This window comes from Rattus norvegicus, chromosome 1, assembly GCF_036323735.1.
Source record: "Rattus norvegicus strain BN/NHsdMcwi chromosome 1, GRCr8, whole genome shotgun sequence".
Lineage (NCBI taxonomy): Eukaryota > Metazoa > Chordata > Mammalia > Rodentia > Muridae > Rattus > Rattus norvegicus.
Genome location: NC_086019.1, coordinates 103,409,315 through 103,425,665, shown reverse-complemented (window position 1 = coordinate 103,425,665; position 16,351 = coordinate 103,409,315). Strand labels below are relative to the sequence as shown.

The following is a 16,351-nucleotide window of genomic DNA, read 5'->3' as shown; positions in this document are numbered from 1 at the left end:
CTCCAGAAACCACAAGAGAAAGAAAAACAAAAGAGATTTATATAGGATGTGGAAGATGGCCCAGGGGGTAGAACATTTGGCTATACACGTATATGGCTGAATTCAAATCCACAGAATCTAAGTAAAGTCAAACATGGCAGCATATCTCATTATTTCAACACACCTGGTAGGATGAGAGACAGAAACAAGAGAGTCCACAGAAACTCAATGGTCAGCCAGCCTGGCAACACAGTGGTGATGAAGAGACCTAGTCTCAAACAAGGTGGAAGAAGAGAAGTGACCCCTGAGTTGTCCTCTGACCTCCACAAGAGGGACTTGACTTCACACCCATGCCCATGGGCATGCTCACTCACCCCCCCCTTTCTAACACACACACACACACACACACACACACACAGAGAGAGAGAGAGAGAGAGAGAGAGAGAGAGAGAGAGAGAGAGAGAGAGAGAGGTGTCTTCTTTGTAATGTGAGTAAAAATCAAATTTGTGGAGATTCCCAGGGGTCAATCCTAAACCTTTCCACACTCAGGTGAAAGATGCTTTCAGTGTGAAAAACAGCTGGACCCAGCCTGTGGACCCTTTCTGTACCTTTTGGAGTTTCAGAAACCCACGCCACGCCCACTCGCATTCTCTGCTTCCAAGTTCGAGAGGTAAGCTCTTAGCTTCTGCTCCAGCGCCATGCCCGCGCTGTCTCCCACCCTGCTCCCTGCCATGATGGTCATTGACTCACTGTGTGAAACTGTAAGTGAGCTCCCAGTTAAATGCTTTTTAAATCAGCCGTCTTGTTCACAGTGTTTCATCACAACAGTAATCTTAACTAAGATGTGAGGTGACAAGCCTGTGTGGCTGGATTAGGCTACTTTCATCGTGCCTGATATCCCAACTCAGGGATGTTGACACCCATTTTCTGAATGTTTCTTGGTGGCTCTGGCCAGTTTCATGACTGTATTTGCTGCTCCTAACATTTAAAGAGTGCTGATTGAGACTGCCTGATGGTCTCCTTCCCATCTATTCAAAATGGTAGCTCTCTTTCTCCCCACTGTGGCTTGACTATAATGTTAGTATTTCATTGGTTTTTAGGTTGAAGCTCTAGCAGAGAACTTGCCCAATATGTACTAAGCTCCAGATTCATTGCCTAGCGTCACACTTAAGACTGAGCACTGTGGTCCATGCTTGTATTCTGAGCACTCAGTAGGTGGAGCTAGGAGGATGAGAAGCTCAAGGACATCCTGGACTGCATAAAGTTCTAACTCTCAGCTCTGAACTCTTCTCTCAGCCAAGCCCAGTTCTCCTGCCTGGCCCTTTGTCAGATGTCAACATGCATGTCACGTACTTCTGCCTCAGATCCAGTGCCTGGTGTGGTCTCTCACACCTAGGATGTTCCCTCACTGTTAGTGCCACCCGCCCAACCTCCACACCCAGACATCTTTCTTCAACCCTGCCCCAGTCCACCTCTTCTCTCCCTGAACCACCATCCAAAATGCCTCCCACACCCTACAGTTACGTTTGTCTCGCTGTGCATTTGACTGCTCTCAAATGGTCCGTGTCTTCCTATGACCTCTAGGAGAAAGTCCTCACCTAGATGCTGGTATCTGAGGTCCTTTTTGATACTGGTCTGCTATCATTCTTATTCCTACCACCGTCTTACAGACCTCTCACCCTTTCTGTTTGTTATGTAGTCCTGGCTGTCCTGGAACTCTCTTTGTAGACCAGGGTAGCCTCAGAGATCCACCTGCCTCTGCCTCTTGAGTGCTGGGATCAAAGGTGTGCGCCACCACACTATGCCCACCTTGGCAAACACATTTGCAATTTCCATGACCCTGACCATCTCCCAGATGTATTCACCAAAATACTCAATATTTTATTCAAACTAAACATAAACTAAAATAACCAAAAATCACATAAATCAAAATTAATTGTCATGTTGTATCTGAAATAATGACTATATTCAGTCAAAAATGCTGCAAGGTTACACTGACACTCAACTAATAAAGATGTAACGATGTTTTTTGCCTTCAAAAACACCATACCCTCCATGCTGTCGGGCTGCCATTGGGGAGTGTGAGTAGAGAACTGAGAAGAGTCTAAACTGGCAGAGTTGAGACAAGATGGTGTTTGTTACTTTAGTCACTTCAGCAGCAGCAAAAGTAAGGAGACAAAGCTGGGAGCAGTGGCTCATGCCTTTAATCCCAGCACTCGGGAAGCAGAGGTCGGTGGATCTCTGTGAGTTTAAGGCCAATCTGGTCTATACGGCAAGTACCAGGTCAGCCGAGGCTACATAGAGAGACACCCCCCATCTGTCTCTGTCTCTGTCTCTCTCTCTGTCTCTCCCTGTCTCTGTCTCTCTCTGTCTCTGTCTCTCTCTCTCTCTCTCTCTCTCTCTCTCTCTCTCTCACACACACACACACACACACACACACCACCACCACCACCACCACCACCACCACCACCACCACCACCACCATCACCACCACCAAATCAAATCAAACCACAACAAAAAGGCTCTCCTACTGAGCATCTGCCTCAAGAGTCACTCTATGGCACTAGCTCACTCTTGGTCTCTGACTTAAAAGCAAGGACTCTGGTGTAGTGGGCTGTAGCTATCTCACCTCTACTATAACACAAAAGCTTGAGGAGAGTCATCCAAGGTGGATATCAAACTGAGTTGTGGCAGTGGGCAAAGCTAGGCTTCTAGAAAGCAGAAATGGAATAAAGAAAAGCACCCACTGTGTGCCTTTTACTGGTAGATGTGAATGAACACCTGTTCCTTATTTTTGCTGTAAGTGCTATTAACCACTGAGCATTTCTCCAGCCCCAATATTATCCCAATTTTACAGATGAGAGCATTCACACTCTAAAGGAAATCACTTGTCAAGGGTGGCCACACTGGGGTTCCATCTGCTAACCACACCCATGGAGTAGGTGAACCTGTGTCCTCCAATCCCCCTGGGGTGCAAGGATTGAACAAAGCATATGTGGCAGTGTTCTGTGTTCTGTGTCACTGCATTTATTAAGCATGAGGGGGCAGAGCTGGACATCTGAAGGCTCTGAGAGTGGGGCAGGGTTTCAGGGAGAGAGAATATGTAGCCAGCTAGGGTCAGGGGAGAGACAGGTCAAGAACTGCATGTCTCATGCCAGAGTCACTTGTTTCTGATGATGTTTTGGATCCATCTGATATGAGTGCAGACATCTGTGTAAACTCCCGGCTTTTCCTTTGATCCACAGGGCATGTCACCCCATGACACAATCCCTCGGAGGTGACCACCGCATACCAGGGGACCTCCAGAATCACCCTGTGTGGAAGAGAGAGAAAATCAGAAACTCACATAGGAGGAGGAGGAGGAGGAAGAGGAAGAGTAGTGGGGGGGAAGTTAGAGATACTTGGAGATGGAGGAAAGGCTGGATTGGTAGTCATGCCTGTCATCTGACCTACTCAGGATGCCACAGTGGGAAGATTGCAAGTTTAAGGCTAGCTTGTACTATGTAGGGAGACCCTTTCTCAAAGTAAGAGAGGGAGGGGGCAGCAGCTCACCAATAGAGAGCTTGCTGAGCAGGCATAAGATCCTGGACTTAATTCCCAGGAAACGACAGAGATAGACGGGGGCTTAAGGATACCAAGTTCCACAAAGGTACAGTGAGAGAGAGGGTGTTTAAATAAACCATCCATCTTGGGGAGAAGGTTGTTAAGACACAACATGTTCTAAGGGGAGTTGAAACTTTGCACCCCATGGTGAAGTTCCTTAAGCTCCATACGCAAACAACTGCAATGCTTCAGGAAGACGTTGGGACTGACCAGATATACTAGGTCCCTTCTTCCCCAAGTATGTATAAGCAGTAAGGGCTACCAGGAGTCTCCCTACGTCAACATGAGCTGCCTGGAAGAGACCCTGAGTACCTCAGCTGCCAGAGGGAGACGCTCTCCAACCTGCTGTGTTGCCTGCAGGCTGTGCATTGTGCTCCACATTCTGGCTTTGATGAGCTGTCACCCATGATGGGCTGAGCTTTTGGTAATGCCCATGAGTCATTTCTGCTCCTGTAAGTAACCTCTTGCCCATGGTCCTGGAAGCAACCCTATAAATCTTGTTGGTTCACTAAGTTGGACTTTGGTGTCATTCACTGGATGGTTATTGCTTCCCTATCTGGGATGGAGACCTGTCTATCCCTGCAGGAAGAGGATCACAAGACAGAGAGAGACACCAAGGTCCATAAAAGTAAAGGTTATCAATGGAGTAGAGGGAGAGAGAAGAGCAGGGAGACAAAAGTGATAAGATCAGTAAGGGGAGGCTGGAAAGGGAGGGACTCAAGAGGGAGGCACAAACTTTCAATGCTCCCCATCCCTTGATCCCAGGCCAGCCACGCCTACCTGTTTTGTTTCCAAACCACTATCTCACTTTCTTGGCTTCCCCACCCTTACCCCCACCCCATCCCTATCCTTGTTTTCTTGGTAGGCTGATATTGGCCCTCCATGGTCTAGAGTCATTCTGGAATAAAAAGGAGTCTGAGAGGATAACAGGTTCCAGATAAGGTATTGAAGATTGGAGGGGTGTGATGGTGCATGCCTCCATCCCCAGTACCACACAGGCTGATGCAGGAGAAATTGCTGTGGGTCTGGGGACAAGACAAGGCTTGTGAATGAGTTCCAGAGAAGCCCAACTGCAGGTTTTGAGAGACGAGCATAGAATCCTTCTTTGTAGCTGGGATGCCCCCTAATCTGGAGCTCAGCTATTTCCAAATGGGCTTCATGGCTGCAGCTCTGAGGAAGGATAGCTCTCTGTAGCATCTCTCTGGCCCCTGGGCATCCCCAGTTGTTCAAAACTTCCATCAAGGTGACCATTCATTGAAATCGTTTCTTAAATTTTCAGGCTCGCTAGGTTTACCCATATTTGGCTAACCATTTTAGCTTCTCTCTGGCTCTTGGTATCTCCCTCTTTGACCTTGCATCTAAACCTCTTGTTCTTGTTTCTGCTGGGTCTCTCTCTCTCTCTCTCTCTCTCTCTCTCTCTCTCTCTCTCTCTCTCTCTCTCTCTCTCTCCTCTCTCATGTGTGTGTGAACATTTGAGAGTATGCGTGCATGCAGAAACATGTATGTGCAGGTGGAGACCAGTTGTCATAGGCATCCTTCCTTAGGAGTCGTCCACTGTGTCTTTTGAGACAGGGTTTCTCACAGGCCTAAGCTCACCCATTAGGTTAGGATGGCTGGCCGATGAACCCCAGGGATACGCCTGCCTCTGTCCTCAAGTTCTAGAATCATGAGCATATGCCATTCACCATGCCCTACAACTCAGGTCCTCATACTTGCATGGTGAGTTCCTTACTGACTGAGCCAACTTCTCAGCTTGGACCTGCCTTGATTCTCTCTTATCTGTCTTTACATGTGCGAAGCAGAGTCTCTTCTCCTGTCTTGTCCTCCAGTGTCCTCCCAGGCTGACTCTCTCAATCTCTGTTCAGCTCTGTTTTGGCTTGCGTGTCTATCTTCCTGTCTGTCTTTGATTTCAGTTCTCTGTTCCCGGTCTCACCTGGCAGGAATCGTTCCCTTCTCTCTTGTCGCCTGCGCACACCATGCTTCGGGTGATCTTGCCAGGGTAGGCGCGCTCACACTCTTCCCGGGACACCAGCTGGACATCAGCACACTGGATGGTATCTGGGAATTCACCTAGGAGGAGGGAGGAGGGCCAGGCTCACACACTTCCCTTCAACAGCTGTCCTTACTGCTCTTCTCCCTCATTTCCCGCAGACTCCCTTTTTGTTTTCTCTTTCATGCTTAGAATCTGTTTTCCTTGTCACCGTCTCCTGCTTGATCCCTTTCCCCATCATTCTTGGCCTGACTTCCCCACTAATCATTGCTCCTCCATGAGTTCTCACTTCTCTTCTCATTGGCCCTTCATTTGCGGCCTTTCCACATTTGGTCCAACTCCTCAACCTTCTCTTCCCTCCATTTGTCTCTTACCTATAAACAGAGTGGCCTACTGATCCTCTCCATCAGCACCTTCTCATGGCCTACCATCTTCCTTCCCACCTCCATCATTAGATCCCCTCCCTTTGGCCTCTTTGGCTACTCCCAACCATCTCCCCTCACTGACCGTTTTCCATCTTGCCCCAGCCGAGGATCTGACAGTCGGGATTCTTCTCAGAGCAGTCTTTCTTCAAAGGCAGGGGCTGGATCCTTTGAGAGAATTTGACTGGACGTTTCAGATGCACCATCATGATATCATTGTCATGGGTTTGGGGATTGTAACGGGGATGGACAATAGTCCTGTCCACAGAGATTTGCCTTTGGAAAGTCTCAGTTTGCCGTAGATTGTGTTTCCCCAAGTACACCTCCAGATTCCTGGGAAGAAGACAGGTAGGACTCACTTACAGTCCTGGGCTTCACTGGAGGCTCCTAGAGAGATCACCTGTCCCCCTCCTCCCTCCCCCCTCCTCCTTCTCCTTCCTCCCTCCTCCCTTGGTCTTCCCCAGCTCAGTAAAAGGCAAGCTCATTCTTCTAGAATTTTGCCTTTTAAACTTTTCTACTGCACAGCTTGACAGCAAACTTCCATAGCTGCGGGTTCTGCTTGCACAGATTCAATTGGCCACAGGTTAGAAATATTGGTGGAGTAGCAGAGCGTGGTGGTGCACACCTTTACTCCTAGCACTCTGGAAGCAGACACTGGAGGATTCCTATGAGTTTGTGGCCAACCTGGTCTATATAGTGTATTCCAAGCCAATAGGGCAACATAGAGAGACCCTGACTCAAAGACAAGCAACAAGAGAGGAGGAGCAGGCAAGACAGGTCAGCAGGTCGGGTGACTGTCGCACAAGCCCAATTAGCTGAGCCCCAGAACCGCCATGAATGTGGACAGAGAGGACCTGACTCTACGAAGTTGTCCTGTGAACTGCACAGGTGCACTGTGGCATGTGCACACCCGTGCAACAAGATTAATAAATTCAACATTTAAAATATGTATCCGGGGGAAATGTGCTTGGGTTAAACATATATAGATTTTTTTTCTAGTTACTGTTCCTCAAACAAAAGGATCTAACAGCTATTCATGTTGTGTTTGTGTTGCCATGGGCACTACATGTAATCTAAAGACAATCTCACTATTTATTTCACAAGATTCATTTTTGTATTTAAATACCTGTGTAGGTAGGGTATGCACATTTGAGTGCAGGTGCCCGTGAAGGACAGAGAGGGTGTTGGATTTTCCGACGATGGAGTTACAGACAGTTCAGAGTTGCCGTATGGGTGCTGGGAACTGAACTCAGATCCTCAGCAAGAGAAGTATTCACTTTTAACAGTGGACCTATCTCTCCAACCTTTAAAAACATTATTTGATTCCATGAGTATGTGTTGCATAGCTGTGCATGTGCAGAGGCTAGAAAGGAGGCTTTGGAACCCTCTGGGTTGGAGTTACAGGCATTTGGAGGCCGCCTGACTTGTGACACCAGTGCTTGCATTTAAACTTCAGTCCTAATGACTGTGAAGCAGGTTAACTACCGAGCTATCATTCCAGCCTCCCCGCCCCCTTTTTGAGGAAGTCTCTTGCAGCCCAAGCTGGCCTCAAGTTTCCTGTGTAGCTGGGGCTCAGTTTGTGACTTTGATTCTCCTGCCTCCATTTCTCAAATGCTAACACTAGAGTGGTGAATGCCAGGCCCGACTTAGGAGATGCCGGGGAAGGAACTCATGGCAGTCACTCCACCTGCCCCTCCAGAGATATAAGTTAGAGTCCACACAAAAATATCTATAGGTTACATGCAAATGGTGCACTATTTTTTAAAGGCCTTGAGACACCTCCAGGATCCCAGAACCTATGGGTACCTGGCTGAAGAGAGATGCTTACAGAATGATGGATGCCCAGGTCTGCCTCCCTTCTGAAGTCTACAAGGCACCCGCTGGACCCCCTCCCGTCGACTTCTTAAAGACAGAGGAAACTCACGGTTTTTTGCAGTGGGCAGCTGTCAGCACCCACTGTGGGCCGACGAGGACCCCACCACACAGCAAGTGACCCGAGGTGTAGAGGGCAGCTTGGAAAGGGTGAGAGTTCTTCAAACAGGGGCCTCCATGTACCACCTTATCCTGATCTTCCGACCAGGCTGAGGGAGGAAGGGTTTGAGAGAAGAGCTCAGAGATCCTGGATCCTTCTGAGATGAACTGCAATCAAATAGGCCCCTAATCTCACTGTCACCTCCAAATCTATCTCCTCTTCCTCTACCTCCACCCTCTGGGTCTTTATTTTTATATTTACTTATTTTTGTTTTCCCTGCGCGTATGCCTGCACGCCAGAAGAGGGCAACAGATCTAGATGGTTGTGAGCCACCATGTGGTTGCTGGGAATTTAACTCAGGACTTCTGGAAGAGCAGCCAGTGCTCTTAACCTTTCAGTCATCTCTCCAGTCTCCCCCCACCCACCCACCCACCCCGAAGCCCCCTTTTTGAGACTGAGTTTCTTGGTGCATTCCTGACTGGCCTGGAACTCACTCTGCAGATCAGGCTGGACTTAAACTCAGAGATCACCTGCCTCTCCCTTCCTAGTTCTGGGATCAAAGGCATGTGCCACCACGCCTAGCTATCTCCATCCTCAAAGCTGTATGCATGCCTTATCTTCAAACCTACCTTCCGGACTTGTTCTTAGCCAGTCTCCTCGGGGCCTTCCTCATCTCAAAGCTGCCCCAAACCACCGTCTGTCAACAGTGCCAATGCATCTACCAGCCCCTCCCCCTTCTCCCCCTTTAGTCACCTGACTTAGCAAGAATCAAGCACAGGGCCAGCGTCTTCACTGTCAGCATCTTCGTGGGCATCTTGAAAGGGGAAGCCAACGATTCCATTAGTCATATCCCAGCCTCTGTTCAGGTCCCCACCCTGCTCCTTCCTTACCCTCGCCATCCTTCCTATCCTGTCCTGCTCTCCTGACCTTGTTGGATCTCTGCACACCCTCTCTTCTCATCTCCTGGTTTCTCATTTCCCAACTCACAGCTTGAATCTGAGGGTCCTGTGAGAGCAGGTGCAAGACAGTATTACACAGACCATGTCCATGGTTCCAGTGGCTTTGGGGAAGAAACACAGCCCTGGACTCTGGTGTCCACTATAGAGCCGTTAGTCTGAGAGGCCCCTGATAGTCTTCCTCTCTGTGGGACTTTCCTTTTGCACATTGATCCATCCTTACTTACCCTTCGCTCACCCCATACCCATAGGTGCTACAGCACCTGTGGCCTTACCTGCTGCTGGCCAGCAGTGTACCTGCCAGAACTTAGGTGGGGGGGAAACGACACCACCTATCACAGGCAGAGAAAGTCAGCAAGGCAGGGTGCTCCACAAGAGAAGGGGCAGAGCAGACTGACAGAAGGTTGCCTTATGATCCGACCTGCATGAAATAGTGGGGTAGGCACCTGGTGCTGGGTCCCAAGTAGCAGACTGTCTCCAGAAACCCGCCTGGCTCTGTAGCCTCCCAGATAGAAGCGGGCTCTGTCCTCAGAGTCTCCCAGCTCCTTTTTAACCCCTCTCTCTTCTAGTCTCTGAGCCAGGAGGAAGCCAGTCACACCCTTTTCTTCACCCAATCCTCCCACATACATTCCTTCTGCCCCACAGCACTGCTTCTGGTGACCCTTGACCAGATAACTATGGGGAAGCCAGTGGCCCTCTCTGGAATATAGTGACCCTGGATCTCTGAATTTTGAGGGAGGAAATGAGTATGTTCTCCTGGGTCTGAAGGAGAAAGGCAGAGGCTTAGACCCCTGAGCCTAAGGAGAACTGGCACCTGGACTCCTGGGTTAAGGGAAGAGGGCTGGGGCCTAGAACACAAGTCTAAGTAGGGAGTGTTGATCTGGAACTCTTTAGTTTGAGGAGGAGGGAAGATCCTGGACCCCTGGTCCAAAAGAGAAGAGTTGGGCCAAAATCTTTAGGATGGACATAGCGGAGGAATGGGAGCTCATTCTTAGTTTTGGATTTGTAGGATTGGGGACATAAGACTGAGGACTGGATGCCAGTTCCCAGGTTAGCTAGTGGTGCCCCAGCCTCCCCAAGTACCCCACCTATACCCCCTACGGAGCCTGCAGCTTCTCCTCCTGGGTTTGTATCTTTGAGGCACTGGAACCAGCTGCCCAGGTTCAGTGGGGTCAGACTGACTCACCTACCTGTAAGTCCCTCTGTGGGTGCTGAAGACCTCCGTGTCCCGAGGAGAGTGGGAGCTGCCACCCAGCTATTGAGAAAGGGTGTTTCACTAAACTGTCCCCCACCCCTAACCCAGGCCGGGAAGCAGCATGAGCAATATGGGGAAAGAGTCTTCCAACAATTGGGCATTGTCTGTCCCCAGAAACCTGGTGCCATGCTCCCAGGAAGATGGGCGGGAAGCTATCTCAATGACTTCTCTTTGTATCAGTGTGAGTGACAGCCCTGCTGGGTCCAGCCCTGCTGAGTCCCTCATCTGAATATTTTAGAGCTCTACACACCCATCCTCCAAGTTTGCCCACCTTCGTGTTCTCTGTGGATCCTTCTCTGTGTCTGCCTCCATCTATCTCAATGTATTTGCCGTCTTGGCATCTTTCGAGCCTTTGCTCATCACCCCCACCCCTGCTCTCTGTGTCTGTCTCAGACTTTCTATCGTTCCCTCTCTCTTTCCACATCTCTACTTCTTTCCCCTCTTTTTCTCTCTGTCTCTGTCTATTTCTCCCTTTCGTGTGATCCTCTGCCTTATAAAATCTTTCTGTGCAACTGTCTTTCTGTTTTTCTGTCTGTCTGTCTTCCAGACCCCTGGATTCTCCAGATCTTCTGTTTCTCTGCTGGCTCTCCTCCTGTACCACTTGGGGAAACATGTGTGCACTTGGTATGTAGTTATGCTCCTGGGGTGTGAGAAGGTATGGCAAGGTGTGTGTGGTGCGGTTAGTGAGGTGCAGGAGGACGTGAAGAGTCACTCCTGGGGTTTTTGCTTGTGCAGAGAGATGCACGAGTGGAGAGAACCTGGCATGCAGACACTGGGGAGCAGCACCAAGAGCGATAAGCTATGTCGTGACCTGGGAGAATTATGGGGAGGCGCCTTTGAACTTGGGTCTGGGGAGCAAGGCAGTGAAGAGGAGAGGACACAGGCATGTGTGGGAAGAGTAGGCAGTGGTCACTGTGGGCTGCAAGGGAGGGACTTGTGGAGGGTGGAGGGACCTGGGGAAGGGTGTGGGGATGAAGAGGGGAAATGGAGACATACTAGGAAGCCATCAGGCAATAGCAGCGTGCATGAATAACGTGCCCCTCAGCACTTGCTGGGTGTGACTCTCCACGCGCCCTTCTCTTCATTAACCTGATCTCGCACTGCTCAGGCCCCATTGCCCTGGCTAAGGAAGACTTTAGTTACCACCAAGGATACACTGGACACTTCATGTTAGGTCTCTTCTGAACTTAGCGTCTTCTTTTCGTGTCTCACTGTCTCCCCAGACACAGTCAGTCCCCCTCACACGACCCACTGGCTCTCTAACCTTGTCTCATTGTTTCCCTTCTGTGGGGCCCACTCTCCTCTGGTCCTGTATTCCGGTCCCAGGTCAGCCTGGTTCCCTCCCCACCTCACTCTCTGTTCTCTGAACCACTCACTAGACTTCAAGAAGGGTCTCCCTGTACTTTGCTTGGACTATCCCCTGGCCTTGCTTCTCACAGATCTGCCCCTAATTCCTCATGCTTCTTGTCTTTGTCCCACCCCCTTTGTTCCCTTGTTTTGCCTTTGTCCCACTCCTCAGTTTGAGACTGGAGGATCTTCAGCAACCAGGGACCCAGTTATAGATCTCCAGCAAAGGGCTGGAGGCGTGGCTCGGGGCTAGGACATCTGTCTAGAATCCCCCAGTGAGGGACTGAGGATCTGGATTCTTTTTATACCTCCTGCCTAGGGCCCTACAGTGGCCAGTAGTGCATGTGGCTCAGCTGTATATCACCTGCCTAGAAACCCCTAGTGAGGGGCAGGAGGTAGAATATCTTTCCAGAATCTCCCAGTGATAGTCTGAGGTGTAGCCCAGAGATCGAGATCGTGCCTAGCATGTTCCTCAGTTCCGTTCCTCAGCATTACCAAGTGTGTTTTCTTACGTGTTCCTATCACAGGTGTGAAGTGATGCCTAGGTTAACTAGCTTTGCTTAACTGTTCCACACTGTATGTGTACACTTATTAAAATACCATAAGCCTATGTAATTTTCATTTGTTCCTTGAAAGTAAATGTAAGAAGTTAGAAAAGAAAACAGCTGAAAAGATACAGCATAGGCCTGTCATCTCAGTTAGTGAGGAGGCAGAGGCAAGAATATTGCAAGTTCAAAGCAAGCCGAGGCTACAGAATGAGACCCCATCTTAAAATGAAAAGAAGAGAGTTGGCGTCATAGCTCTGCGTGTGTGAGGCCCTGGGTTCAAGCCCTGGTATGGTAAAATGAAACAAAACAAAAGCAGAAGCTCACTCAATTCCATTTTATAATGCAAGACACTAATGGTCCAGAATTTAGGATACCAATGATCACCAAAGAACCCATTTGCCTCATGTCCTGGCATATCGAGTGCTTGGAATCTGATAACCCCTTTACACTTTTAACTCAACTCTGTGGGAGGTCATCTTATCCCTTTTATGAGTGCCTTGGCCACACACTGTTTGGACCAGCCCTACCCATGTTTTTAGTGCTCCAGCTTTGGAAACCATATCAAGTGTCCCTCGTGGTTCCATGCTTTGTGACCTTGGAGGGAGTCTCTGATTCTGAAATTTCCTTCCCGTTCCATGCTTTCCCCACCTTTTCCTGCTGACCACCTCTTGTCCCTTTGGTCTTGCCTGGAACATTGCCTCTGAGAACAAGTTCCCACTGGACACCACCCAACGCCACCTGCCATGGTTGGGTTAGTCATTCTCCTGTGTGGGTTTCCACAGGTGTCTCCTTCCAGGTGTTAGCCTGGACCAGAGCCATCTGTATCAATGTCCATCTCTCCTGCCGGATCTTGAGCCCCAGAGGGCATGGACTATGCTGACTCATGGCTGCATCCACAGGGAACTCGGGAAATGTTGACCCGTGACTACCATGACCTCATCACATCCACTCCTGTTGTGGATAGGAAAACTGTGGCACAGACTAGGGAAGTTCATCGCTCACATACAAGCACACAGGAAGTGGTAGAGCCTGAGCTGGAACTCAACTTCCGACATTGTGGTATTTCAATATAACACGAGCCAAAATGGCAGCATCCAAAACCGAAAGCCTTCTGACACGGAGAATTCTAAAATGCCCTGCCCTGACATATAGTCCAGTATGGTGTATTCAAAAACAGTGTATTCCAACATGGTTTAGTCTAACATTACTCCAAAATGGAGTATTTCAACACATTTGGTATTCCAACATGGACATGTTCCAACGCGGCAGTCATGATCCATCTCTCTACAATTTCCCAAAGATGATAATAAAATTCCGTACTGCTGTACCGGGTAAGTGGGCTCCAGAAGGATCATCCATGTGGAGGAAGGAGGGAACAGGTAGGGTTTGAGTCTCTTGTGACCTTCTCATGCCCATTCCCGTCCCACTGTCTCCTCTGTTCCCAAGTTATGGTGGGACTAGAAGATCTTCAGAGAGAATGAGGTCCACACGTCTGTCAGTGAACTTGATTATCTTCACATTCTTATCTCTGATCAGGACACGTGTGTTTAAATCTGCGAATGTTTGATTCTAGATTGGCTGATTCAGCCAAAATAGTCAATAAAAAATTTAAAGGAAACTTCATGAGAGTAAGCAGGGAGAATGTGAGAAGCCGTGTGCATCCAGAACCAACTCCTATCATTGGTGCTTTGTGTGATGCTGTCCCAGCCACTGTTTACATGGGGAGTCATTAAATCTTTATGATGATATCAAGAGATGGGAGCTTTGTCTCCCACTTAAAGGATGAAGGAACACAGATGGGGAAGAAAGATAACAAGATAGTAAGGGCAGACAGTGGGCTGGGGGTTGTAGCTCAGGGTCAGAGCAATCTACTTATGTCTGGGAAGAGGGAGAGGGAGGAGGGAGAGGAGAGAGCCGGAGAGAAGAATGAGGAGGAGGGGGAAGAGGGAGAGACAACAGGGTGGAGGGAGAACAAAACAGGCAAAGAGGAAGAAGAGAAGAGGGAGGAGGAAAGGAAAGGTAGAAAGGAGAAGAAAGATGGGAGAGAGCAGAGAGAGGGGCTACAGTGGGGAAGAGGAGAGAAGGAACGGGAGGCCAGGGGAGAAGACAGGGATAACAGAACGGAGAAGCAACACACATGGGGGGTGTGGGGGTGTTGGGGGTGTTGGGGCGGCAGTGGGTATTCCTGGAAAATATAGGTTTCCTTTTGGAAATTTTAGTCCTGTTAATAAAAGAATTTAAAAACTGACTTGGAGGGATAATTTATTTAGCAATTAGGAGGGAGGGGACAGGGACAGGGCATTTATGAAATTATTTTTAAATTAATAAAAATATTGTCTTAAACAGAGAAGGCAAGCTGCCTAGAGGAGGGAGACAGAGAAGGGTAAGGGAGAAGACTGTGATCTTTGCTCGCACACTTGAGCAATGGAGGTTGGCAAGCAGCGGCAAAGGGAAAGGGGAAGGGGCCTTGAGAGAGTAAGAAATCCCAGACTTTCAGGGAAATATACCTGTGTTTGGGCCAGTATGTGAAAAAAAAAGTAAGTCAGAGGAGCATGGAAGCAGCAGGAACCCCTGCATGGAGGAGGGGTTTCTGGGAAGGATAGATTCATGATCTCATTAAGGGGGTAATTACTCCTCCCTTTGCCTTAGCATGCCTCCAGGTGAATCAGATTTCCTGTGAGGTGCACTCCTAGCCAGGTGATTGACAGGCCCATCTGGATTAGCTCTTGAGGAGATAGTAGTCTGTAGTCATCTCTAATCTTTGTCATGTTCTAATCTTTGAAGCCAATCAGTGTCATGTCTCCACCCAGACCAGAGGTAGATTCCATTCTTTTGAACAGGTGGGAGGCCTTCTTTCTTAATGGTCTTTGAAAAATACTTGACGTCTCCACCTTCTCTCTCTCTCTCTCTCTCTCTCTCTCTCGCTCTCGCTCTCGCTCTCGCTCTCTCCCTCTCTCTCTCTCCCTCCCTCTCTCCCTCCCTCCCTTCCTATTTCCTTCTTGTTCACAAGCACTAGACATTTACTATCTACAAAGCTGGCACGATGCCTGTCATCCTTGCTTTTTAAAAACGTCATCTTGTGTTGTCCTTTGACAATTTCATACCCGCGTTCAATGCATCCTGACCACAGCCGCCCCTTACTCCACCTCCTACTCCCCCGGACACTCTACCTTCATGTCCTCGCCTCTCTTTTCCCCCCTTCCTTTTTTACTTTGTAGAGTACTGACTCCACTAGTTCTGTTGAGATACGATGGATCCCATCTTGATCCCAGCCTACCCCTCTCACTTTCCTCCCCTTTCAGGCAGATAAACAGACTTGCTTCAAGTTCACAAATGCAAGAGTAACCACCATGTCCAGAACACGGCATTTCATGGCAGTCTGCGCTGTCCTCTTATGCTCTGTGTGTACACTCTTCCTCCGTGTTCTCTGAGTTTTGGCATTATTGGAATAGCTGTCCCGTTAGTCACTATTGAGGGCTGAGCACTCCATAGTCACCCTTAGTCACCCCCCTTACCCACCTTGACCAGGTGTCTGCATAAAGGGGTTTCTCTGGTCAAGGTTGAGAGTAGCACTAGTCTGTGGGTACAAATATTTAGAGGGCAGTTTGACAACATAACGATTTAAACTAAACTATAGTAGGTGTTCCATTCCCCATCCTAGGGCCTATGACCTCCCAAGCCCTGGCCTACTGACCAGGTTTACAGTATCAGGTATAAATTCCCTCCTGTAAAGCAGGCCTCAAACCGGATCAGAAAGTGGTTGGTTACCCCTAGAAAACCTCATGTCACTAACACACAGAGGTCAGGACCCATCGTGCTGATCCTCTCGGGAATTCAGAGATGATATTTCCCTTCGTACTGTTACCAGCAAAACAGGAGATGAAGGCAAAAGCCAGCTATGGAGGGAAAGTCTACCCTGGCTGGCCTCCGAGGCAGGAGGAGAGATGTACACACGTACCCACAGCAAATGGATTGTACGCTCCACCATAGGTTTTTAATGCAAGTTCCAGCAGCTATTGGCTTTACCTATAAGTCTACTGTCTGACCAAAGAAAAACAAAGCCCTTTCCAAAGAACCCAACTGAGTATGAAACTCTGTGTTTGTAACCAACCACACCCTTGCTGTAGCCAGGTTGATTCAGTACCCCTGTGAGTCTAGGTTATCTTTTAAAAAGCTATGGTATATCTTATTTCTGAGTTGTGTGTGTGTGTGTGTGTGTGTGTGTGTGTGTGTGTGTGTGTGTGTGAATGTTGACATTGGACGTCTCCACCTTATTTTT

General features: G+C 48.8%; 1 protein-coding gene across 2 annotated transcripts; it reads right to left on the bottom strand.

The window, feature by feature from the left end:
• Positions 1-2,983: 2,983 nt before the first annotated feature.
• Positions 2,984-10,255, bottom strand: Klk6 (kallikrein related-peptidase 6). 2 transcript variants are annotated; one of them, XM_006228982.5, is made up of 7 exons: positions 10,109-10,255; positions 9,198-9,343; positions 8,720-8,780; positions 7,919-8,075; positions 6,080-6,327; positions 5,516-5,652; positions 2,984-3,292 (listed from the first exon to the last, which is right to left on the bottom strand). In XM_006228982.5, exons 3-7 carry the CDS (start codon positions 8,778-8,780, stop codon positions 3,140-3,142), a joined length of 756 nt encoding a protein of 251 aa, XP_006229044.1. In that variant the 5' UTR covers positions 9,198-9,343; positions 10,109-10,255; the 3' UTR covers positions 2,984-3,139. The 2 variants fall into 2 exon arrangements, with proteins under 2 accessions (XP_006229044.1, NP_062048.1); NM_019175.1 differs by having other exon boundaries at positions 2,998-3,292; positions 10,113-10,150.
• Positions 10,256-16,351: the final 6,096 nt, after the last annotated feature.

Bases quoted from the DNA above. Each gene is read 5' to 3' on its own strand.
- Klk6 (XM_006228982.5), bottom strand. From the start codon at position 8,780: ATGCCCACGAAGATGCTGACAGTGAAGACGCTGGCCCTGTGCTTGATT. The intron at 6,328-7,918 runs GTGAGTTTCCTC...TCTTCTTCCCAG, and splicing joins GCTGCCCACTGCAAAAAACC to GAATCTGGAGGTGTACTTGG. The intron at 5,653-6,079 runs GTCAGTGAGGGG...CCCTCCTCCTAG, and splicing joins CTGGGGCAAGATGGAAAACG to GTGAATTCCCAGATACCATC.